Source organism: Tiliqua scincoides, chromosome 1 (assembly GCF_035046505.1).
Source record: "Tiliqua scincoides isolate rTilSci1 chromosome 1, rTilSci1.hap2, whole genome shotgun sequence".
Lineage (NCBI taxonomy): Eukaryota > Metazoa > Chordata > Lepidosauria > Squamata > Scincidae > Tiliqua > Tiliqua scincoides.
Window position 1 is genome coordinate 281802535 of NC_089821.1, and position 25990 is coordinate 281828524.

Here is a 25990-nt window from a genome sequence, read left to right on the forward strand (position 1 = left end):
TGCAAATTCCTCCACTTTTCTCTGATCCCGGGTCTTGCTGGTATCAATGCGAGGTCTTCCTTCCTTTTTCGTGTGATACAGTCGCTTTGTTTGCAGTTTCACTCTGCTGCACACCAGGGAGTGGTCAGTGTCGCAGGCAGCACCATGATAACTGCGTGTGATCTTGATGCTGGGAAGGCTGGAGCGTCTGGTGAGGATCAGGTCGAGCTGGTGCCAGTGCTTTGATCTTGGATGTCTCCAAGAGACTCTATGTTGGGGCTTTGTGTTGAAGAATGTGTTGCTGACACAGAGACCGTGATGACAGCAAAACTCTAGCAGGCGTTGGCCATTTTCGTTCATCCTCCCAGTGCCAAACTGACCTAAGCAAGTGGGCCATGAACTGTTATCAGCACCAACTCTAGCATTGAAATCGCCGAGGATGAACAATGGCTCTTTTACAGGGATTTTCTTGACAGTGGTGGCCAGGTCATCATAGAATTTGTCTTTGGCTTCTGCTGGAGACGACAGAGTCGGTGCATAAGCACTGATGAGAGTGATAGGTCCTGCTGATGACTGGAGCTGCAGGGACAAAATTCTTTCACTTCCCACAGTAGGTGGGATGATGGATTTCAGCAGGGTATTTCTGACCGCAAAGCCAACGCCATGTTCCCTGGTTTCGTTTGGTGGTTTTCCCTGCCAGAAAAATGAGAAATTTCTCTCCTTGACAGATCCGGAATCTGGCAGCCTAGTCTCTTGAAGGGCGACGATGTCCATCTGCAGTCTGCTCAGCTCCATGTCGATGACAGCTGTTTTGCGTGCGTCGTCTATTTCTTGCAGGTCATCAGAGAAGCCAGGTGTCATTGTCCTAACGTTCCAGGTGCCCAGCTTTAGGGCAGTAGTTTTCTGTTTTCTGTTGCATGGTGCAGAGTTGTCGATCCGCTTGTCGGTTTTCACCCTAAACCCCACGCACCCCATGAGGTTAACGGACCGTGGCGAGGCAACACCTTACTGGCTGGGGACTGCCCAGCTTAAGGCGGGCGGTAGCTGCCCAATGAGATGCAATGATCTCTCCCACCGTCGGAAGCAGCCCCTGGCGTCATGCTCTACGCCAATCGAGCGAAGACTTATAACCGGTAAACTGCTGCTTCCCGTGTTGTGCCGACGCCGTATGGCGAAGTTGGAGTGTCCTCTCCAGTGCGCGAAGCCTGGGTAAAGAAGGTATGGAGGATAGGCTGTTACCCATGCAGCAAATCCCCCCTCTCCACGTCGCTGGAATGGTCCAATGGAAAGGCAGAAGCCAATACGGTTGGTTTCAGCGGCGTCGCAGGAGTTGCCAGAACGTGACTGTGTTCAGCCATGAACTGCCTAAGGGACTCCGGCTCCTGATTTTGCCTCGAGGTTGACTCCTGAAGCCTTTTCCAGAACTGGATGTAGCCACAAGGCAGTGGAGGTTTGAGGTCAGAGTTTCCTTCTCTTAGATGAGCTGCCTTCCTAGGCTGACGAGTCCCATCTACCCGGTGGCTGTTTAGTTTACATCTACATAAGTTTACATAAATGAATATATTAAAGATGGACTTATATGAATGAATGAAGGTCTTGCAATAGCTCAAGGCCTATAAAAGGCCTTGCACAAAGCAAGGCTGGCCTTTCCTTTGCTGCTGCTACTGCATCACAGACGTGAAAGAGCAAGCAGTGGAGGGAGCTCTCATCCCACAGCTCACATGAGAGGTCAAACAGTTGCCCTCATGCTGAGAGAAGTTGCGTTGGGCCAGTGCGGGCTTCAACAAATCTCCAGAGGGCCAGAGGCTCATTGGAGACTGGGGACTCCCTGAGGGCCGCACTGAGAGGCCTCGAGGGCCACAAGTGGCCCCCGGGCCGGGGTTTGGGCACCCCTGGTCTACTCAAACACCCAGTTCTTTTTCACATGTGCTACTGCCTAGGCAAGTATCCCCAGTCTTATATTTCTGCTTCTGACTTTTCTGCCCAAGTGCAGAACTTTACATTTTTCCCTGTCGAAGTCGATTTTGTTCAGGTTGGCCCAGATCATTATCCTGTCAAGATCATTTTTGATCTTGTTGCTATCCTCTAGAAATGCTTCACAATTCGGTATTGACTGCAGATTTAATGTCCATCTCCTATATCCAGGTCATTTATAAAGATATTGAACAACTCCAGGCCCAAGACAGGGACCTGAGGCACCCTACCTACTGCTTCCCTTCAGGTCAACAAGGAGTCATCAGCAAGCACTTTCTGGGTACAGTCTGTCAGACAGCTATGGATCCACTCGGCATGCTCTAGCCTGCATCCTACTAGCTTGTCCATCAGTGTGTCATAGGGAACCTTGTCTAAAGCCTTTCTGAAATCCAGATATGTCCACAGCATCCTCCCGATTTACTGAGCAAATCACTTTATCATAGAAGAGAATAAAATTTGTATGGTAAGACTTGTGCTTGAGAAAACCATGCTGGCTCTTGGCAATTATCGCCCTCCCTCTAAAACACTCACAGACAGACCATTTAGTGATTTGCTCCGACACCTTCCCAGGTGTCGACATCAAGCCACCAGGTTAGTAGTTACCCAGACCTTTTTTCTGTTCTTGAAGATAGGGACCACATTTGCTTGCCTCCAGTTTCCCACCACTTCTCTAGGAGTTCTCGGAGATTATAGGCAGAGACTCGGAGACAATATTTACCAGTTCTTCAGTCACCCTTAGGGTGCAACTCATCTGACCTCAAAGACTTGAATTCATTTAGATCAGCTGAGTCAGGGATGTCAAACTAGTTTCATATAGTGGGCTGAATAGCATTCATGGCTCCTGTTGAGGGCTAGTTGTGACATCATTAAGCAGGAAGTGACATCATTAAGTAGATGATGACCAGAAATAAGCACTTTATTCTCACCTAAGAACTCATTAGCTGCAACTGACAAAAGAAAGATATGCCAGTCTTGACCATAATTTCAAGATATGAGAGAGCACAATTATCACAGTGGCAGCCCAGCCCTACATAAGATCCCTGCCTCAGTGCAGTGGCACCAGTGCAGGCTATGCTGGATCCCACAGGAGAATTCAGCAGGTGGAAAGGGAACATTTGTCCCTTTGCCCCAAGGAAAACTCCAGCTGCTGCTATGGATCAACTTGGACCTGTGCCAGCAATATTGCTGGTGCAAGTCTGTGATGACCTGTGTTGGTGGATCAGGCCAAGGAAGGGGGATAGAATATGGTGCAAACCAATCTGCCCATCCCGCCACCCTGTAACACCCCTCCCTGTCCTCCCCCACCCCTGCGCTGCATAGTGCAAAACATACCCCTTTCTGGGTGAAGGAGACGGACCTTAAGGTATTCCAGTTCCACACTGCATGGTGCTTTAAAAGTAATTGCCTGCACTTTCAATTGGGTTCAGAGCTCAATCGGTGTCACAGCTGTCTAAAGGAGATGTCACTAGGGCATGGACCACAATCACCAGATTCAGATGGTTCAGGTGCAGTCACAGCAGGCTCGCTGGCTGATACTGGCAGTCCTGGGAGAGCTGTGTATCCAGGAGGGCGCCCAGGCTGCGCACCTCCTCTTTCAGAGGACATGTTATCTTGTTCGAAGCAAGCTGAGAATCTGCATCTTGGTCTTCCAGATCAGGAGGACTTTGGTCTGATCCAGATTGAATTTCAATCCTCATCCAAGCTCCAAACACTTCCAGACAGCACTCCAGAAATTCAATAACCCCCTTGGAAACAGGTGAAGAGAGCTGGATGTGGTCCACATATTGGTAACACCCAACTCCAAATCCCTGAATGGCCTCCCCCAGTGGTTTCATGAGGTGCAACCCTCAGTGTTGCGTCCACCTTGGAGTCATCTCCCTCTTCCATGTGGCTTAGATTAAAGACTTCCCAATTAGGCTGGCAAACATCTTCCCAAATATGTTTAACCTGTCATTGTGAAGTGTAAATCATTTCTCACCAGAGTTGTTCATCCCAGAAATGTAGACCAACCCTTCTCGTTGACAGCCATTTGCTCCTTTCCAGTATTTTTTTCCCTTTGCATGCCACAACCCTCCACCAGAAGCACTGAGTGTAGTGCTAGGATCCTGGAATACCATTGAGATTGTGAGTAGCCCATGAATGTTCACACATCACCTGTCCAATTTAGAGTAGGTTTAGAAACTTTGGCAATGCCAACACTCTTTGGATTTCACTGGTAGGTGAAATGTATTTGTTATCAAAGTTGCATACCACCTTTCTCAATAGACTCAAGGTGGTTTTCATAGGCAGGCTGGATATAAATCTATTTTTCAAAGAGATTTTGACAAGTTTTATACCATGAGACAGTCTTACAGAGTTTCCTTTCATAGTGCACTGGTCATCCTGGCTACCGGCTCTTGCACTTTCCAAGCTCTCGCAGCCAGCTGCAACTAAGCTTTAGACTGGTTTCCCATGGATGTTGTCTGTTTTTTTGCCAGTTGACTCCTACACACTCTACTACTCCACACAGGCATGCCAGCGACCTTCATCTCCCATCCAAGTAACCAAGCCTGCTTAGCTTTTTCAGCCAAGGTGACATCTCAGCCTTCAGACTGCACCTCCTGCCCAGAAATCCACACACACACACATGCGTGGAGCAATTAGTTATTTGATTTTCTCTGAGACTGCTTTGAGAACTTTTTGTTGAAAAGCAGTATATAAATACTGTTGTTGTTGTTTATATTAACAACAACAACAACATCATGAAGACAAAAAATAGCTACCTATCCTAGGTCTTTGGGAAGAACTCAAAAGGTGGATTCAAACAAAATCCAGTCAAAAACAACACGACTGTGCAAAAATATGATAATGATAATGATGGTGATGGTGATGGTGATGGTGATGGTGATGGCTTGGCTCTCTTTGGCTATCATCCAAACCTGTGAAAACAGGGTCTGACTGGACCAGTCTTAAGACATCAACAAAAACCAACATGCACATTGAATCCTTTAGCCTTCTGGCTGAGGCCCTGATAGTCTTTTGCCATTTGTTCAAGGCTGTCGGACAATGTGTTCCCACATGAAACCTCAGGGAAGGGTGATATTTGTTGGCCCTCATGAGCCTTGGCAACCCTTCCATCAGATCCTTGATTGTCATCCTAGGAGACTGCACACATACCAAGCTCAGTTGGCATGGGGTCAGTCTCCAACTGCCACTACCTGTCTCTTCCACATGGCTGTGCCACATGGGGGCAGCAGCAATGGTTCTGGGTTGCTTGGCACCACAACTGGGAGAGTTACAAGAGGGAACCTGGGCAGTACGTTGGGACACCAGGCTCAGGAAGCCACCTCAGGGAAGTCCTAAATGGAGTAGGGAGGGAGGGTTTGAGTCATGGACCCCCATGCACCCAGTCTTGCCAAGGACACTTGTCTGGTGTGTAAGCTCAACAACTTAGTTCTGCTCTGTCCCAGGCCTGTGCACTGTCATACTGTCACTTCTGACTTGCCTGACCCCACCACATTTCCCATCCCACTCAGTGTCTTCTGAAAAAAACAGGCGTCTTGGCTCTGCTTTTCCCTCTTTAGATCAGGCTCCAGCACTGCTCCCCATCTCCAGTATCACAGTCTTCCTGGACAATTGAATAGTGCTCCTTTGCTTCTGTACAGCCCCACTGGATCAGGCCCATCTAGTCCAGCTTCCTGTATCTCACAGCGGCCCACCAAATGCCCCAGGGAGCACACCAGATAACGAGAGACCTCATCCTGGTGCCCTCCCTTGCATCTGACACTCTGACATAGCCCATTTCTAAAATCAGGAGGTTGCGCATACACATCATGGCTTGTACTCCGTAATGGATTTTTCCTCCAGAAACTTGTCCAATCCCCCTTTAAAAGTGTCCAGGCCAGATGCCGTCACCACATCCTGTGGCAAGGAGTTCCACAGACCAACCACATGCCGAGTAAAGAAATAATTTCTTTTGTCTGTCCTAACCCTCCCAACACTCAATTTTAGTGGATGTCCCCTGGTCCTGGTGTTATGTGAGAGTGTAAAGAGCATCTCCCTATCCACTCTATCCATCCCCCGCATAATTTTGTATGTCTCAATCATGTCCCCCTTCAGGCGTTTCTTTCCTCGGCTGAAGAGGCCCAAACACCGTAGCCTTTCCTCATAAGGAAGATGCCCCAGCCCATCTTAGTGGGCTCTCTTTTGCACCTTTTCCATTTCCACTATGTCCTTTTTGAGATGTGGCAACCAGAACTGGACACAATACTCCAGGTGTGGCCTTTTCATCGATTTGTACAACGGCATTATAATATTAGCTGTTTTGTTCTCAATACTTTTTCTAATGATCCCAAGCATAGAATTGGCCTTCTTTACTGCCGCCGCACATTGGGTCGACACTTTTATCGACCTGTCCACCCCCCCCCATGGTGTCATGGAGTGTGTTCTTCCACCTTTTTCCCGTCACCAAGAGGATCACCTCATAGGCACCCTCTTGCAGTTCTTTGCTCCTGTTTTCTAGAGATGGAGCAAAGCTTCTCACCTTGGTGGAGGGATGCATTCTGGGAAGAAAAGGAGCAGGCCAGTCTGACTGTGAGCAGTGAACCAACCCACCACAGAAGGGGAGGTTTGCAGGCTCTTCCTCCACCCATATTGTGTGTGCTTGTGAGAGTGGCATGGCTGAGTGTCTGGGGTGCTGAGCCTCCTTGCAGTCTAACCCACAGTCTTGTCATGTGTGATGTCTCTTTCTCCACCCAGCAGGGCGAAGAGGAGCCTGATGAGAGTCGGAACAAGGAGGACAAACCAGATCCAGGGATACCTGTGAGGAAAGCGGGGCGGCCGGGCAGGAAGCGCAAGCAACCAGTGGTGAGTGGCAGCGCTGTTGTAATGCTGCAGGAGGCATTCTGGGAGGGTGCAAAGTATGGCTCTTCCTAACCTTTGTTATGGTATCTTTTGGTTCCCCATGAGGAGAGGCCAGATGGGTTCCCTAGGCCACTGGCAGGAGAGTCTGCTTTGACCAACTGGGCTGTGGAAGTCCTGCCAAGGTCCCTCCTATGCTGAAGGAGTCCCCTGGTGATCAGAGATGTTTATACTGGCCTGTGTGTTTTCAGTTTTACTGTTCAGGCAAAAAAAAGTGTTCTAAAATTGTTATGAAAGCAAGCTGCTAGTCCTTATGGCTACCTAGAAAAGGTTTCGAATGTATAGCCAGCAACTGGTGAAATGACAGAATCTATAGAGGAGATATGAGCAAGGGGGCCCAGTGGTTATAAGGACAAAGTAATGGGGAGGTCAACTCTCTATGGCTACCCTTCCCTTGACCCATCAGCCCATGTTAGCCCATTCTCTCTGTTTCCCCTCTCTCATTTCTTACCCTCCAACCTGAAGTGTGTTGACTTGAAAACAGAATAAATTATGCAAACTAAATGGTATGCAAATCTGCTGGATTTACTTGCATAGCATGTTCTAAGGCTCCTGCCATTTGGCATATGACATCTACGCATGACCAAGGACAGAGTATCTCTCTGTAGCTTCTGCGATTTCAGCTCTGAGTCTGCCCAGAGCAACTCAGCTCAGGGCTGCCTGAACACTGCAGACAAGATGGGTGGCTGAGGAAGTTGGTGTAGCAGGCTATGCAGTAGAAAGGCCTGGGAAGACACTGGGTGGCCGCCTCAAGAAGATGCCTTTGAGCTGCCAGGCCCTCTCGACTGCATGCGCAAAGGGGGCAGCATGCCTGCTTGCATCTGGCCAGGAGAGTACTTCACTGCTGGCCTCTGCCATCATGCTCTGGGCTTGCACAAGACCTTTGCATGGGTCACAGAGGCTTCCCCTTACTGACGCAGTGATCTGTGCATGTGAACTTGTGGCTGCTTTGCTTATGTGCCTTCAGGACGGAGGCAGCTTGGCCTCAGTGCTTGATCCCTGCCCCTTGCTTGCCTATACCTTAGGAGGCTCAGGTGCAGACTTCTAGCACATTGCTGTGCAGATAGGGAGCAGCTGGGCTTCTCTCTCATCAGGGTGGTGGGGAAATTTGGCAGGCTTCCAGCTCCTCTAATATTTGGAATGATCCTAAAATATCTCTCTTGTTGGCATCCTTCAGTCTCGGAAGACTATGGTGTCACGCTCTGAATGGTGGTTCTGGAACAGAGTGTCCTCTCCAGTGCGTGAAGCCTGGGTAAAGTAGGTATGGAGGATAGGCTGTTACCCATGCAGCAAATCCCCCCTCTCCACGTCGCTGAATTGGTCCAATGGAAAGGCAGAGGCCAATACGGCTGGTTCCAGTGGCGTCGCAGGAGTTGCCAGAACGTGACTGTGTTCAGCCATGAACTGCCTCAGGGACTCCGGCTCCGGATTTTGCCTCGAGGTGGACTCCTGAAGCCTTTTCCATAACTGGATGTAGCCACAAGGCAGTGGAGGTTTGGGATCAGAGTTTTCCTTCTCTCAGATGAGCTGCCTTCCCAGGCTGATAAGTCCCATCTACCCGGTGGCTGTTTAGTCCCCTCTTACGACAAGTACAGCCAAACTGAGGGCCTATTCTTATCCCCAGCCCCCAGGGGAATCCTAAAATATACACATCCTCAATTTGTTGTTTGGAGGGGAGGAGGTGGGAGATGACTGTTGCCTATGGAAGTGGATGATTTCTGCACACCCTGGACTGTGTGTTGTCTTCTTAAGAGAGAAACTACTCTGCAGTGTGCAGATGCTCAGCGCACTTTCCTTTCCTATTCCTCCTCCGTGTACCTTTTTAATAGCAAGATCATCTCTCTTTGCCCCTCAGTTCATAGCCTTCTTTCTAGACTGGCCATGGTCCCCTTGCCATTTCCCCACCACTTGCCTACTTGTTGTAAATTCACCCTCCTCTAGCTTGGCCTTGGTCTGGTAACTTTTGCTTCATAAATACTAGCCTGGCACCATGGAGTGATCTGGGAGAGGCCACTTGGGAGGCGGCAGCTTCTTCAGAGCTGATGTTTTGTCTCTGCTAGAAAGAGTCCAGCAGGTTTCTGACTTCCCTTGTGGGATCAGTCAGGGAATAGTTTTTTGGCATGACCTCTCTGGTCCTGAGAGCACCTTGAAGCCAGCAGCCTCCAAGAATAGCAGCATGGCCTTGGCTGGAGGGGGAGGAAATCTTGGGGTCTGTGTGCCTATACTCTCCCCCCCCCCAACCTGGCTACACCTTCTCCAGCTTTAAGGCACGCACCTTCAGCCATACACATCCCTTGGCTGGATGCATGCATGGACATGCCCGTCACATCTGGTAAAACACCCAGAGTCCTGCATTCATGCACTCCTCCAGGGCACACGCAGGTCATGCTTTCTGGATGCTTCTGCTCTTTCAGGGGCAAAGGTCCATGTTCCTGACTCATAAGCTGTAGCTTACAGCAGGTATTGTGAAAGATGCTGAATCTAAGAATTGGCTTGCAGGTCACATGTAGACAGCTTCCACTGCTGTCCCACCTTTGGCCTCCCAGGGTAAGATGGGGCCTTTATGTTGCACATGTACTCTCCTCAGCATAATTCCTTTTGCATAAGGAATATCTAACCGATTATCTGCTTCTGTGTGTGAACCTGCTCTGGTGCTGAGGTTTTCTCTGAAGGTCCTACTCTGGGAGGTGACTGGTGATGGAGCTTTCTCAGTGATGGCTCCCCAAGGCTCTTTGACTGGCACCAGTCTATTAAGTTTGCAATGCCAGGTCAAAAGGGTTGCACTTGTCTGCATTTCTAATAGGGATTTTCTCAGCTGCTTTTCAGTTTTATTGTGGCTCTGTAGATTTTATGCTATCTTCTGCTACATGTTGCTTTATTTTGTAAACAGTATTGATTTTGTGTTGTTTTAATGATGTGTTGAAGTGTTAATTTGTCAGCTGCTCTGAAATGGTATCAAACTGAAAAGGAGAGATTCTGTCCCCTAAATAAACACATGAAGTAAGGAGCTTGCTTTAAATAAATGAAATGAGACAAAACAAGCATTTTCTCCGCCAGTCTAATCTGCTCCTAGTGCAGAGGATCACCTCAGCAGGAGGCCACCCTGTGTTTTGGATGGTTGTATCAATTGGCCCATCATGAGAATGTGTCTGTCCCATTCAGATATCAACTCTGATGTGGATTCAGCTGCTGAGTATGAAATAACTGTTGCTGTTCTTCAGGAGGAACTTCCTTTGTGTTGGATTCCTCCTCCTGCCCCAGGGCTTTGCTCATCCTTTGTGTTTGCTGACTTACAAAGAAAAGCAAAACCCTTTGGGCAAAAGGTGTGGCCTAGAATTCAGACTATCCATTTTAAGCAAATGTAGCAGACTAAATGTAGATTCTTCTTGAAAGTTTAGTCTTGTCCACTTTAAGGCAGCCTTCTGAAAGAGATTTCAGCTGGATCTTTAGCAAACCTCCAGGGAAAGCTCTTCTGCCTGGGTGGTGCATAGATGAGATGCTTAAGAGGAGATGCTTCTGCATTAACAGGATGGGCCCTGGTGGTTCCTTCTATGTCCAGAGAGTGGACTGAACCTGGGGCACCTGTTATGCAGGGGATGGACAGAGTGGATAGAGAGATGCTCTTTACACTCTCACATAACACCAGAACCAGGGGACATCCACTAAAATTGAGTGTTGGGAGGGTTAGGACAGATGAAAATATTTCTTTACTCGGCATGTGGTCAGTCTGTGGAACTCCTTGCCACAGGATGTGGTGATGGCATCTGGCCTGGATGCCTTTAAAGGGGGATTGGACAAGTTTCTGGAGGAAAAATCCATTATGGGTTACAAGCCATGATGTGTATGTGCAACCTCCTGATTTTAGAAATGGGCTATGTCAGAAGGCCAGATGCAAGGGAGGGCACCAGGATGCAGGTCTCTTGTTATCTGGTGTGCTCCCTGGGGCATTTGGTGGGCTGCTGTGAGATACAGGAAGCTGGACTAGATGGGCCTATGGCCTGATCCAGTGGGGCTGTTCTTATGTTCTCCGGAGGAGCACTCCTTTGAGCTTGCCTGTTTCAGCACTGCCCCTCTGGGAGCCCAATCTTATGCTTGTCTATTCAGAAGTAGATCCCATTATAGTCAATAGAGCTTACTCCCTGGTAAGTGTGCATAGAATTGCAGCTGAGACAGCAGCAGATTGAGGGGGCCTTAGCTGGTTCTGGCAGGCTCTTTCAAACCCATGGATAGCAGGGCGTGTTCTTCCTGGACCAGGCATAGCGACCCTGTGCTGAACGGGCTGGACTTGGAGAGAGAGGAAGGTGGAATTGAGCAACTGCTACCTGGGCTGGGCCAGGCCCTCCTTACACAGCTGGAGCCTGGGGGCTCTGTCACCAACCCCACTTTCTTCCCCTTGCAATCTCAGGAGGTTCCTTCTTGACATTTTCCTTCTCCGGGTTTCAGACTGGGAACCTTTGCACCTTCATAACCTCATTAGGCTGAGGTGAGGGGCAGATTCAGTAACCGCCAGTTGAGCTCTGCAAGGAGATAACTCAGACAAATGAGCTAAGGAATGTGCTGCTACATGAAATGCCAAAAATATTGGGGTCTCTCATGGCAGGCAGCCCTGGAAGAAAATTCCTTTCTGACTGTAGCAGTAGCATACCAGGGGTGGGTGGGTGGGGGGAGCCCTGGTCTACCTGCTGCTTTGAATGCCGGGTAGTCCCAGCCTCCCCTGGGGGATCTCGAGCTGAAAAACAGGTCTACCCATGGCTTTGAACAGCCGAAGGTGGGGTGGTGGGAACAGTCCATCCTGGGTACCAGTGGCACTAGGTACACCACTGAACTGTAGCACAGTCATCTCTCCCAGTGCTTGTTTGCCTTGCAAGGGGCTTCCTTCCCACTCCCAGTGAGGGATTCACAGCCTCTGGTGCTGGGACCCCCCCCCCATCTCGCTGGGAGCACTGTGGGGTTGCTTGGCCAAGGGGGCCATGGGAATGGCTCGCCCTCCCAACTGTGGGCTTCATGCAGTCTCCTTTGCTCTGCTCTTTCTCTTTGCCTTGTGCAGCTGCAACCTGATCTCTGACAATGATGCCAGGGCAGAGATGTGAAGATGTTGGCTGCCAGCCACAAACTGGGGCAGTTGGAGAAGGGCTGCTGCTGTGCACCATTCCTGGCTGCTTCCTGAAACTGGATCTGGCCAGGCAGAGGATTGTCCTGCCCATAGCCAGGAGGAAGGCAAGGTTGCTGTATGGCTGGGGAGGGGGGAAGGAGAAAGAAGAGAGCTGGATGGCAGCCAAGCTGCTGTCTCTCTTTTGCCAAAGGCAAGGCATGGAGTGGTTGCAGCTGCATCCCCAAAGTCTTGGTGTGTTTAAAGAACCAGTATGCTCTGGGAGTTGAGGCATGAACAGGTGGGGTGTGCAGTTACCTCAGTAGGGAAACCAAAGTTGCCTCACATCTCCCCATAGCACATTCAGGGGTGGCGTGTGTGCGAGAGTGTGTGTTTGTGTGTAAAATGGGGCATTAGTGCTGTGCAGAATTCGGCATCTTGCTAGTTGCAATTTTCATGTTTTTAAAGAAGTAAGTTTCTAGTCCTTACTGCTGTGGGGTTGGAGGAGGCTGTTCAAAGATATATCAGCAGTGCCTGGTGAGGAGCCCAGCAGTGCCTCCTCTGGAGCACTGTGTTGAACCCTGTGCGCAATTCAAAGAAAATGTTGGCAGATGGGAAAGGAGGTCTACAGGAAAGTTAGGAGAAGCCTCAACAGCAGGCAAGCACTATGAAGATGGGTGGGCTCCAGGGGGACCAAAGTAGGGGGGGGGAGGACAAAGAGAGAGGACAGATAAGTGAAAGGCTGTTGGATTGATGGGAGTCAGAGGAAGATGGGCTCAGATTCTGTTATGTGAAAATCCCCCCTTTTTGCCTTTTAGCTGTGATTTTCTCTCTATTTATCTGGTTATGCTATTATGGACTATAATATCATGCAAACTAAACTGTTCTCCCAGCATACAGGCACATTTCCAGGACTTTGGTCAAGCCACAAGCTCATGGTTACACAACTACCACCAACCCCCCCCCCCCAGTCACACATTATTCCAGGAAGTTTTAATCCAATCACTGTTTAAGCATCTCCTACATTACTGTATGCAAACTTGAACTACCTTCAAGGATTTTGGTGTTGAAATTCTGTTTCTGTTTCATTGTGTTGTACCTACATCATGTATTTTTTCCCCCACACAGTCTTTGTTAAGTTCCCCCTTCTAGGAAGCCAGCCATTGACCCCCTGATTGAATTTTGCTGATAACTGATACATACATCCTGATCCCCATTCAAATGTATAAGCGTTACTCCAAGCACCCAGCTTTGTGCTAGCAATCAAGCTACCTTCCAGCTCAGTCTGTCTCCCAACCCCTTATAAGAGAGGGCTTCTTCTCACACACTCTCTCTCTCCAAGGCCCAACACATTTGTGTTGTGTCAGAGGGTTCCCTCCACAGGACTCTCCCCCCCCCCAACTGTTCTACAGAACAGGTAACTATCTTGCGCCTGGAACTCTTTTCCTTCCCCCCCCTTTCCTCCTATCCCCATCTTCAGTTAGCAGCTGGGATTGGCATAGCAGGGACCCCTAAAATCCTTCCCTACAACCCCCTTCCTTTTTCTGTTTTCCTCAGATGCACCAAATACTCTTCACACGCAACCACCATGAATGCTGGGTACCAAGAAATATATTTCTCCATGTGTTTACCTTTGTTATTTTGTAATAAACCATAATCTTTTATAGAAAATTACCTTTCTCTCAGTCTCCTCTTTAAGCAAAAGGGAATTTCTCTGCATTACGCCATCTTGTTATCCAGCCTAGGATCCTAATGTTCCAATAAGGGCAGTGTAATAATTCCCCTAAACAAAACTGCCCTTTTGGTAACAATTCCTGTCTGGTCAGCACTTGGAGCCAGCAATGAATGGCAGAGGAGAAAACGCCTTGCAAACAGATGCTTATAAATTGGGCCTGTTTTGGAATGCTTTTTGTGCCCCAGAAGACCCTCAGCTAAAACATGCTGTGCCCACAGAGAGAGATTTTGAATTATATTTTCTGTACCTTTTGGAGGTTGCTTTTCACATGAACTTTGGCAGCCAGTAGCACAACTTCTGTGGGTAGATAGTCAGAGACCAAACCATGCATTTGTTGAAAATCTGCAATTGGAACCCCCAGTGTAATTTTCTTTGCAGCCACCACAGGATCAGGGCTGTGGGGTGGTGGCCCCAATCTTTTCTCTTCATGCCAGTTCCCCCTCCCCACCTGTAAGATTCCCTTTCCACAGTTAATAGCAGGGGTGCATGTATGTGTGTGTATGTAGACACTGGGGAGGAGGGGATGGGTTTAAATTGGGGCTGTAGCATGGGTGCAGATTGGGGCTGCAGCATAGGTAGTCCTCCCCCCTTCTCTGTGCTAAGGTTGCAGTCCAAATCCCTCCTCTCTAGGAGCTTGTTTTTCGAGAAGAAAAAAATGGGGAGTTCTAGCCACGAAGCACCATGTGTATGACCCTTGCCTAGGATTAGTATTGCTGTTGTGTCTTGGGGTGATCCCTGTTGAGAGAATGGTGAGCCAGTTGTACCTTTGGAGGAGAAAAGGCTCCTGCCTGGTTCTCAAGCCAGGAGTTTGACTTGGCCTGACTCCAAAGGCTTGCGGTCTGAAGAAACAGTCCAAGACTAACAGGCAAGTGGAATCCCATGTCTACTTCATCATTACAGAACAGGTGGATGGAAGTTATCTTCCATCTTAGAGCAACTGATTGGTTGTTGATGGAGGGATGAAGGGCGCTTGCTTGGGTGGCTGTTGCTGCTTGGAATTACCATGACTTCGCTTTGGAGCTGGACGCGTGCCCTTGCAGGAGACCTGGACCACATTCACTAATAAGGAAACATGGAAGCACCTCACCTGCCCGAGGCTAGTTGGAAGGTGCCCCATACAACAGACAGTGCTGGGAACCTCACTGCAGCCCTGAGCCCGGCCCCTCTGCTTGAGCCTGAGCATAGCTGACTTGGCCACAGCTTCATCAGCACACCACAGGCGGTCTATTTCTGGTTTCCTTCTGCTCCCCTGCACTTACCGTCTCTATGGCTGCCTGTTTCCTGGTCCTCTGAGGCCTTGTCAGTGTGATCTGGGTGTACAGCTGCTTACCTCAGAATAAGCTGCTTACAGCTGCTTACTACAAGAAGAAGCAACAGTCCATGGCATGAGCCTACAAAGGGTGTGGTCTCTCTGTGGTGTGAAGGTGTTACACATGACAAGAGGCTGTCTGGCCAGCTTCCCAGAGCCTAGTGAGCAGGGATGTCTTTTTTGTTCTCTCCAGAGTGGGCTGATGACTGCTGTAGTTCCAGTGGCCAAGGGGACTGTCTGAAATGAGATGTCTGGGGGAGAGGGTGGGTGGGGATATAGCTGTGAAAGGAGTAAAGGAGGTATGTCGGTGGGAAAAGGACAGGCTGTTACAAGGGAGAAGGACTCACCAAGACAGAGCTGCTCCTTCATCCAGTCCTTCCCACTAACCAGGTCTGGGTTGCTGAACTGACGACCTCCTGTGGGTTGAAAGGGCTGCTGCTAAATGCTTTCAAAATGCACTAAGTAGGTGATATAGATGGTATAGTGACAGCAGATGCAACCACAGTCATAACCCATGCACCCCCAATCCAACCCAACCAGCCTACAGTGACCAATACAGCCTACAGTAGAGGTGTTTTATTTTTTTTTCCAAATTTTGGGGAGAATGAGAAGTGCAGAAAGTGGGGTTATGTGTTTTTATTTTGTTATCGCAGGAAAATCACACATCTACTGATGAGTCTTCCCAGAAAAGCTGCTGAAAGATCACTGGTGTGTCCTGCCACCTTGTGTAGTTTGCTTGGTGGCGACATGAAAAAGGGCCTTCCCAGTGGCACTCCTGCGATGTGGAATCCCTTACCCCAGGGCTTTTCAAACTGGGGTGTTGCAACACCCCAGCCTGTGGGCCCTGGCCCCTGCCACTTTAAGGGGTGGGGGCAGCCTGCGGCAGCAGTAAAAAAGGCCATGCACATTGGCCTTTGGCAGTGGCCTTTGGCCATGCACATTGGCACATTGGCAGCAGTAAAGAAGGCCATGTCATGCACATTGGGGCAAAAAATCAAAACTTTAGATATAGGCTGATGGGTTCTGAGATGTCTGTGACAGATCAGGAGAGAGATCTTGGGGTGGTGGTGGACAGGTCGATGAAAGTGTCGACCCAATGTGCGGCGGCAGTGAAGAAGGCCAATTCTATGCTTGGGATCATTAGGAAGGGTATTGAGAACAAAACGGCTAGTATTATAATGCCGTTGTACAAATCTATGGTAAGGCCACACCTGGAGTATTGTGTCCAGTTCTGGTCGCCGCATCTCAAAAAAGACATAGTGGAAATGGAAAAGGTGCAAAAGAGAGCGACTAAGATGATTACGGGGCTGGGGCACCTTCCTTATGAGGAAAGGCTACGGCGTTTGGGCCTCTTCAGCCTAGAAAAGAGACGCCTGAGGGGGGACATGATTGAGACATACAAAATTATGCAGGGGATGGACAGAGTGGACAGGGAGATGCTCTTTACACTCTCACATAATACCAGAACCAGGGGACATCCACTAAAATTGAGTGTTGGGAGAGTTAGAACAGACAAGAGAAAATATTTCTTTACTCAGTGTGTGGTTGGTCTGTGGAACTCCTTGCCACAGGATGTGGTGACGGCATCTGGCCTGGACGCCTTTAAAAGGGGATTGGACAAGTTTCTGGAGGAAAAATCCATTACGGGTTACAAGCCATGATGTGTATGCACAACCTCCTGATTTTAGAAATGGGCTATGTCAGAATGCCAGATGCAAGGGAGGGCACCAGGATGAGGTCTCTTGTTATCTGATGTGCTCCCTGGGGCATTTGGTGGGCCGCTGTGAGATACAGGAAGCTGGACTAGATGGGCCTATGGCCTGATCCAGTGGGGCTGTTCTTATGTTCTTATGAGGCAGTGTCGCGCGTCACTCAGGGGGGCTGCAGGGGCTTGGGTACACGTACCCAAGCCCCTGCAGCCCCCCGGGGGTGCGGGGAGCCCAGCGCGACCTGCTGACTGGAGCCCCGCTGCAAGTCACGCCGGGCTCCCTGCAGCCCCCCTGGGCAACGGATCCTGGGGATTGCGCAGCTGCCTTCCCCCGCTCCTGCTGCCTCCACCCTCCCGCCCACGCAGGAACCACTGCCTTACCCTATACTGTATGTCTGTCTCCTTTTGGAGATCAGAAGACTGGGCTCTTCTCACAGGTCTTTCCTAAGATTTTTCCAAATGGTCACAGTCTTGAGTTTTGTTTGCTACATATGCTTTGGGGTTTGCTTAACTGCTGCTGTTTTTTATTATGTTTTTGTACTGGCCTGATCATTGCCTTGAGACCCCACAGGGAGAAAAGAGGGACCAAAATGTGTGGTGTTGGTCATGCATGATCTGGAGTGTGGTAGGCTGGTGATGCAGAAAAGGGGTGTGTGAGAGGTACCCAGCCAGAGTCTTGCCCATCATGGCACTGTTGGTGTTGTATGTGTGTCCACCCTGGGAAGGATTGGCCTGCCTACCTCTTTGCTGGAGTTTCCCTGTCTGCCCATGGAAAGGGAATCCTGCCTGTTTGTAGAGTTCTCCTGGTGCCTGGTCTCCACCCGCTGTTGAATTGTGAAGGCCAGATCTGGATATTTGTGGCTTCCACACTCTTGGATACTTTTCTGTAGGGAGAGGTGAGGTGCTCATGCCATTGGCTCTGTCTCAGTGTGGCTGGGTTCACCGAAGCTGAGCTGTGCTCCTGGCAGTGCACCAGTGAGAACAGGCATGGCTCTAGGATCTAGGGGGGAGCTTGGCTCCTTTGCAGAAGTCCACATGGTTGGTTTGGTTGCTGTGGGCAGGGAGGAGCTAGAAGGGAATTCCCAGATGGTGCAGCTGAGCTCCCTTCTTTGGTCCAGCTGGGTTTTTGTACCTCTGTTCGGTTGGTGCATGAAGAGAGCTGGTGTGTGCTCTTTGGGAACTGCAGGGAGTGAATGAGCAGGGCTGCTAAGGGGACTTGCCCAGAAGAAGGTATAATGTGCTATGGAAACAGCCCTGCTACCAGCAGCGCATGGTAGCTTTGTAGATCTGTGGGGGAAATGAGGTGGCAAAGTGAAGTCAGGGTCTGTTTCACTTTCTAAGGAAGTACGTCTTTGGAGAGGGGGCGGAGGGGGCTCGTTCCGCCACAGAGCAGTGCAGGAAACCTCCATCATCAGGAGCCGGTGTGGGCAAGTGGCAGCTGGTGCCAGGCTGGCCGGGAAAGCTCCCAGGGGCTGCTGCAGGGTAAGATCCTGACAATCTCAATTGTGGGGAGGCTCCATTCACAGGGCAGGGGTGTAATCCTATAAGACTTGGCAAAGAACCAGACAAGTACAAAGTGGCCATGAGGGCAAGCTCAAGGCATCTTGGGACTTGTAGTTCCCAAGGATGCAGTTGTGCTATGTTAGGAGGAAGCAGGTTCACGAGGCCTAACTCAGAAGATTTAAGGCCACCATCCGCTAGAGATCTTCTCTGTTCAAGCATTGTTGAGTGGAATGAGAACTGTGCAAGAAGACCTGTCGTAAACACTGTTCTGGAGCAAGTGGAGCTGGACCCTGTCTCTTTGGCATCCCTCCACAGTTCTATGCATTTGAGCATCTGTAATGCGACTAGCACATTCCTCATGGCCGCTGACTCACTCTGTGGCTGTGTGTAGGCTCCAGCACATGCTTCACCTGACTTCACTGCAGAAATCAGCAGGCAGGTCAAGTGATCTCCTCACATGTTGCGCCTTGGTGTGAATGGGGTAATGGCTGGACCTGTGGAGTGGTCTGATGTCATCAGCCAGTCCCAAGCAGAAAGGAGCCCCCCCCCCCCGTCCTGGTTCCCAAGTTCATGCTGGGGAATTTCTGCATGCAAAGCAGGGGCAGCTCTACCCATCAAGCTGGGGGATCTCACTTATCTAATCTCTTTTCCCATGCTGGGAAGACTGGAAGCCCAGGTTCTGTTCTCCTTTCTTGTCTTTAGCCTGTTGTTCCTCGATTTTTCCAAATGTGCTGATTGCGTAGTACATATCAGTCTTTTCCAGTATCATTCATCGGAAGTTACCCTGAGGATAACTGAATAGAAATCAGCAAAACTGAGTGCTAAGGTGACTGTTTCGAACTGCTCAGCATGGTCACACCAAGGTCCCAGGGGAGCCCAGCAGTCTTGCCAGAGGTCCCCAGAGCCACTGGTTGAAGGACCTGTGGCAAAGTCAGATTTTGGGGAGGTGCCAGTTAGGAATCTCCCCTGCCCCTCTCCTTGGAACACTGGTGCCCTCGATGCTTCCTGCACAAAGCCTTATCTGTGTGTCATGAATCTGCCCTGGGCAAAGGACAGGGAAGGGCAGTTCCTTTTCTACCTCAAATGCATCACCCTCCATTGTGCTGTGAGGGCCAGTGTGCTGTTGAATGTCAGCTTGTCTCTGCCTTAGTTCTCCCTTCCATAAATAATGCAGGTCTCCTTCACGGGGTCTGTTGTGAAGGCAAATAACACTGCCAGGCATTTTTTATGCAACTGAGACACGTGACAGAAATGGCAAGAATAAACCAACCCACTAGGTCACCGTAGATTCCCATTCCTCTCTGCACTGTCTGCATCACTCTGTACAAACGTCTGCTTCACCTTAATTGCTGCCTCCCCCTGGTGGGGAGAAAAGAGGGAGGTACCTGGTACGCTCCCCCTGTGAAGACTTGACTGAAGGGGCACTTGGGCAGTTGCCATGTGCTTGGGCTGTGCAGTCCTCACTCATTGGTTCCCATCTGTTGTCTTAGATGCCTGCATACTGATGCTCTGTCTTGGTATCAAACAAACAAATGAGGTGGGGAGAACTGAACAGGTGGTGCTGGAAGTGGGGGAGGCAATGGCTGTGCAGCCTTTGAATCCAGAGGCTGGGGGCTTCTGTTCTTGGCTAGTGCTCAGGATGTGTAGCACCTCACCCTCCTTGGTCACTTCAGGAAGGTTGCATCAGTTTGACTAGCCACCTTTCTGAGTAGGCCCCATGTATTCTGTGGGATGTTCTCCCATGTGAGTGTGTGTAGGAATGTGCATTTGATTTCATTTATTGTAGTCACTGTTGGAGGAATCTTAAAAAATTGGTTTCCTCTTTAGGGGGTAAGCAGAGTAGCTTCAGCAGCAGAACCCCCCCCCCCCTTCCTCTTGCTGGGAATCAACCCCAGGGAAGCTCCCACACTCAGCTGACTGCTAATCAAGAAAGACAAGCGACAATGGCTGGTTGAAGTTGCAAAAGAAAGTCATTTACTCACGGTTCCATAGAAGCATATGTTACAGCATCTGATTATGATCAGAGGTTACACTAAACTTGAGATAACAAGGCCCTGGAGCTGCCTCGTCCTGCGTGTGCCATGTGGTCAAGATGACGTTGCCAGCAGAGCCCTGCTGTGACCCATCTTGTCAGATCAGTGTTCAGTGAGGAAGAGGGGAAGAGAGGAGCCTGCTGGGAGGGAAGGGAAGGATATAGTGTCTGGGCCACACCCCCACACAGGTCATCCAAAGGGGACAGGTAAAGTGTAGGGTCACTGGGCCATGGCTTAACCCTTTCAGGACAGTATCCTGCCACCTCTGGACAGCAGACGGAGTTGCACCAAACTCCAACAGTCACTGTTTATTCAGAACATTTTTATTCCACTCTTCTGTCACAAAAGTATTCCCCTGGACCACTAAAAATCAGGTTGAAAAACATAACAAAATATCATGTGAGTTTAAACCAAAAACAGCAAAGCCTCACCATATTTAAACTACTGAAATCTGCCAACTTTAAGGTGGGATGTAACAAAGATGGGTCTTGATAAACAATCAGTAAATAATTGTTTACTTACTTACCTAAGAAGACTTAGGACTTCTGTGCACCTCCTTTTCTGACTGACTGGCAGCACTTCACTGGTTATCTCCATCACTCTTTCAACAATCCTGCCAAGTTGGCTTCATTCTGTGTCTTGGTATGATCCTCTGGGACAGAATCTGACAGTGGCTTGCTGTGGGGCTGAGCCCTTGTTTGAGTCAGGGCCTTGGGCTTCCATCCTAGCTGGTGCTCTGAATCATTGTGTGGCATTGGTGCATTCCCTGAAAGAATTCTAAGAATTGCAGCTGAGTGAGAAAAGGGGAAGTGCAATGCTCGGGGTCCCCTGGGGTTCTCTGAGTATTTAAAAAGCACAACACTCTGGCTGCACTATGACATTATACTGTAAGGCATTTGGGTGAATGTAACCTCTTCAGTACCTGTGCTTTTCAGCCAGTGGCATGAGTGCCACTGGTGGTACTTTGCAGTATGGCACTTGGCCACATAGAGAATTCTACATGTATGCGAAGTTCCACCACTACTGTGGGGACCATGTGGCACTGCTCTATCTGGCCCAACCCACTGGGACTGCAGTGGGCCAGCAGTAAGGTATGGCCTGGGTCCTGTCCTTTAACAGAGGAATGCGGGAGTGATCAGGAGGCAGCAGCAACCGGAGAAACTTCTTTGGTGCTGTCAGAATGGTTGGGGTCACGTCTCAGCTCCTGCTGTCCCTGGAGGAAGTGCTGCTTGCAAAAACATCTCCATTTGCACCCCACAGAATTGTCAGGCACCATGGGACAGATTTGTGCACAAACAGCAGCATACAACTAAACATTTCAAGCGGCTCATCTGGTGAGGAGGGTATAATCTGGGTGTTACAAACATTTTCTTTCTGGTATCTCCAAATGTGTTGGGGGGGGCAGCATGACCTGCAGGGGGAGGGAGCTTCTTGGCAAGGCAGCAACCAGGTCAGTTCGCCCTCACCTCCTGTAGCAGCTTGATGAAGGATGAAACCACCATGCAGGATGGGAAGTACCTCACCATTAGGCTGCCACATTCCCTCTTCTCCCCAACCAAATAGAAAGTTTTGTTTACCCCAAGGGACATCACCTTGTAGCCATGTCATAAGAAGGATATTTTTATTATGGGTGAACTCAGTAACTGAAGAAAACCATTTGCACATGCTAAAAAGGATTTTGGGGCTGGGATCATTTCAGAGAGCTCCCATCCTGTATTTGCCATTAAAAATGGCACACAGTACGTTTTTCAAAGATAACTGCACAACTTGTGGTTGGTGTTTGTCGTACACTTGGGTCTCACTCCCAGGGTTTTGGGTGCTCAGAGTTGTTGGTTCTGAACCCTAGAGCCCTCAAAGATCCCTGTTCGGTAGTACTGCCACCACCCTGTAAGAGCCAGTGCCTCAGTCCAGGGAACCGAGACCCTAGGCTTAACTATATCCCTTGTAGGCACTGAGCACTTTCTTTAAAGTCTCAGTCCTCAAGTCACTAGTCCTCAGTGAGGATTTTTGGTAGCTTGCTGAACGGCTAGGCAGGATTCTGAACCTTTGTCCCCAACAGACAATGAACCAACATGATAAAAAGATTTTCTACTTTATTAAATACATAGGGTTACAAAAGGTTACAAAAGGCAGCAAATGCTAGAGGCATAAAACTTCTAGGAAACATAACAGCATAAAACAACAAAGCTAACTGGCTAACTCTATTATTTCCTAACCCTCACCTGGGTCAGCTTCTTTTGTAGATCCTCAGGCCAGTTACCTATGGCCACATGGTCCTGGCAGGGCAGGATGTGCACCCACCACCTCTCTCACCAAGAGACAAGGAACAAAGACCCTGTCCTCTGGAAGTGGGGCTGGAAGCTTGCCCTCTCAGCTCTTCCCTCCCCCTGGAGATCTGCAGCTGCATTCCATCCTTGATGGGCGTCTTTCTGGCTGCCTAGGTGCTACATTATCACCTTCCATTGAGATGTAAATCCTAGCAGCTAGGAAATGCAAGCCACTTCTGTGTTACTGTTTTAGCTTGGTTCAGGCCTTGCAATGCTACTAGGCCTGAACTGTACATATCCATGACAGTGTTAAGAAGAACAGAGGCCAGAAGGGGTAGTTAGGATGGAGCTGGAAAAGACGAGGAAGCCAGCACTGCTCTTGCAAGGAGCATCAGTGCTGCACATTCAGCTGCAGCAGGAAAGCAGTGCTCCAGGGGTTGTCCTGCTTCACTCAGCTACAGTGCTGGAGCCCTGAGAGTCAACCATCTGTGTGTTTTGTGAAAAGATTTATATGCCACCCTTACAGGCACACAGGGCAGCGCACCGCAAAAGACAACAACAGCAAAACATTGAAGAAGTGATTACAGGAATAAATGAAGCAGACTGTGCACAGCCCACACAGAGCCCCTGGAAGGGGCCACCGCTGTCATTTCAGCTGCTAGACCTGTCATCACTGCAGTGAAGCTGCATTTGCTGCCTCCTGGAAAGCAGCTTCTTCTTAGATGAATTGAAAATATTTATGGGTCACTTTTCTGCCCCAGACAAGAGGCCCCTAAGCCAGTTTTCCATTTCAAGTAAACCATGTAAAGCTACTTGAAAACAAGACTGTAACCCACAAAGTGCCATCTGTTTGCAGCCCCAGTTGGCACCTGGCATCAAGCAAGTGCTTTTTGACCAAGCCAAACGGCTGGCCCTCAAGGCTCAGATACCAAAGAAGCCTGTTTAAGAGCAGAGAGCAAATGGCTACTGCCAGAAGAAGGCGTCAAAGCATCTTCTGAAGGCAGAGCCTCTTGACAAGTCCCTTTCCTGTCTTTCCCATATGCCTGCTCTCTTCCAGCTGAGAAAGTAGAGCCCAGAGTGACAAAGTTCTCACCTGGGCAGAATGCCCCCTGCAGTGGCAGTGTCAGAAATCAGGCTCACTGTTCTGCCCAATGCCCTCTGCCTCCCTCCTGCTCCTTGCCTTCCCCAGGAGAGCAGGTGAGAATTCCATGCCTCTGCCCCCCACCATAAACCAGAGGGGCCTGCAAATTATTGTCTTTGGCACTCTGATGTGGTGGAGATCGATGTTCGACAGAAGGCTGCCTGCTGACTGGGTCCTGCAAATGCTGGATTTGTACCATGTCTTGTTTTGAAGGTGCTTCCATATCCTTATCACCTTTGAAAGCCATCATTGCCTGTCATTTCTGTTCCATTAAGGTTTCCCATGGGGAGGTTTGACAAGTTTTTGTAATGCTTAAAAAACTTGCTTGACCAGAGAGCATAAAAGAATGTGTTTCATTCCATTTTTTTTTCTTTATGGAGCGTGCAGTGCCATACCTTGTTCTCTTCCCCTTTCCCATGTTATCCTCCGAATAACCCAGAGAGAGGCTGACACAAGGTCTCCCAGTGCATCACTGAGGGGAGGTTCAAGCCCAGGCCTCCCTGGTCCTGACTTCACACCTCAAGCACTATGCCACATTGTCTTTTGTGCTGTGGCTCATGATGGCGCTGTCAGGGCTCTGGAGGTTTCTTGTCTGCAGTATCCCAGCAGTGAGAAACCTTCATCCACTTCAAGCACAGTTGGTGCTTCCTGGAATGCTGCGAACATCCCTCCCTTGCTTTGGAAGATGCACAGGCATTTGTGGCCCTGGCAGGTGCCCCTCCCCCAGCAGTCTGTTAAGGATCAGCTCTGAGTCTCTGTAGTCCAGGGAGGCGTGAAGGAGCACAGGACTGAATGCTCACCCCTCATCCCCTTGGTTTTGGTCTTCAGGTGGAGAGTGGCGAAGCCCCCAAAGACACAGCCTCAGCACCAAAGTGCCCCCCGCCTTCCCACAACACCAGCCCCATGGAACAAGTGCCCAATGGTGACGCAGAGATGGGCAGCCCAGAGAAGAGCAGCACCCCTACCCTGAAGGGCAGGCAGCGGAATGAGAACGAACCCAGCAGTCTCCCAGATGGGGAAGCAGGACGGGCCCTGGAAAATGGACACTGCACCCCCAAGGATGGCTTGGACCCACCTGCCAGTGAAGGTGAGTTGGGGGAGCGCTGCGTTGGTTGCTGGCTTCATAAACAAGTGCCTTGTTAGCATGGTGTAACCAGGACTAACAGATGGGTCGGGCTGGAGGGTTGTGGGAGTCCATCCGAGCAGAGCACAGCCGGTTGAGTTGAGGCAGGCCAGGGCAAGGAGAAGAGCATAGTATGAAGAGTAGTGGGGGGCCAAGACTTGTCCAAGAAACTGGTAGTGTGCAAAATGAGTAACAGGCATGCTTGTGGGGTCCTGAGGAACTTGTCTACTCCCTGGAACAGTTTTACGCTTTTGGTGAACTGGGAGCTCTTCATAAGGCAGTGACTGGAGACCCCTGCTTGAAGCATGGGAGCAGTGGGGCTGCCCCTGAGGAGCCACTGGTTCCCTGGCATGTACACCTGCGCTCCAAATAGTGAAGCTAGGAGGAAGCCTGCCTCCCAGGATGGCTGCAGGACAAGCCCTCTTCCCTGCAGGAGGTGATGGGTTGGGTAACTGACAGTTCCTGTTCCCTGTGAGTGCTGGGTAGGAAAAAAGCATGGGGAGGACAAAGCGAAACATCCATTGCCGGCCCTTTCCTATTATTCCCCAGTGAAGTGAGCTAATTGGGAGCCAGTCACATGGCCCAGTGTGTCCCAGCTGAGCCAGTGGAGGGGGGACTTGGTGTCAGTTCTCCTTTAGGCACAGCTTAGCGGAATGGCTGCTGAGAGAGGCAGTTCGAGGACAGCAGAAATCCAGTGGCATTTCCCAGGCAGTTGCTGGAATCATCCTCGGAGAGAGACAGGGACTGCTCCTGGGGCAATCATCCTTTTTTCAGGGAGTCTGACCTTTGAAAATGTGGATTTGTTTCAGGCTCCTCACCAGTTTTTGACTGCCTGCTTCTGGTTCAGACACTCCTGTGAGTGCTGCCTCTTGCCTGGGGGCAGTTAGAAGCAGGGCCTTGTCTGTGTCCTGCCTCCCTTTGGAAACCCAGCATGTGGGTGGCCTGGTGTCTGCCTTGTCACTCAGCCAATGGGCAAAGGAGGTCCTGCAGGTCTCAACTGCAGTCTTAGGAAGTCACCCCCAAGAAATGCCTAGCTGCTGGATCAGGCCCATTTAGCCCAGCAGCCTGTTTCCCACCAGCTGCCCCAATGGGAAGCCCACAAGTAGGAGATTCAGAGGCAACCCTCTCTCTTGCCATTGCTTCCTCCCTCCCTCCACCCCCACAGCTGGTGTTCAGAGAGACATAGAGATACTAAAGCTGGTGAGGGGCCAAGAGTGCCTGTTCTGTCCT

The 25990-nt window shown here is 49.9% G+C and overlaps 1 protein-coding gene across 4 annotated transcripts in view; it reads left to right on the plus strand.

Annotated features, from left to right (window-relative positions):
* DNMT3A (DNA methyltransferase 3 alpha) overlaps window positions 1-25990 on the plus strand; it is a 103517-nt gene that overhangs the window by 29816 nt on the left and 47711 nt on the right. For 3 of the 4 annotated variants that reach the window (XM_066626769.1, XM_066626772.1, XM_066626770.1), the window contains exons 3-4: window positions 6691-6798; window positions 24466-24724. In XM_066626769.1, the coding sequence (XP_066482866.1) occupies window positions 6691-6798; window positions 24466-24724 (367 nt within the window). The remainder of the gene's footprint in view (window positions 1-6690; window positions 6799-24465; window positions 24725-25990) is intronic. The other variant, XM_066626771.1, reaches the window with a different exon arrangement.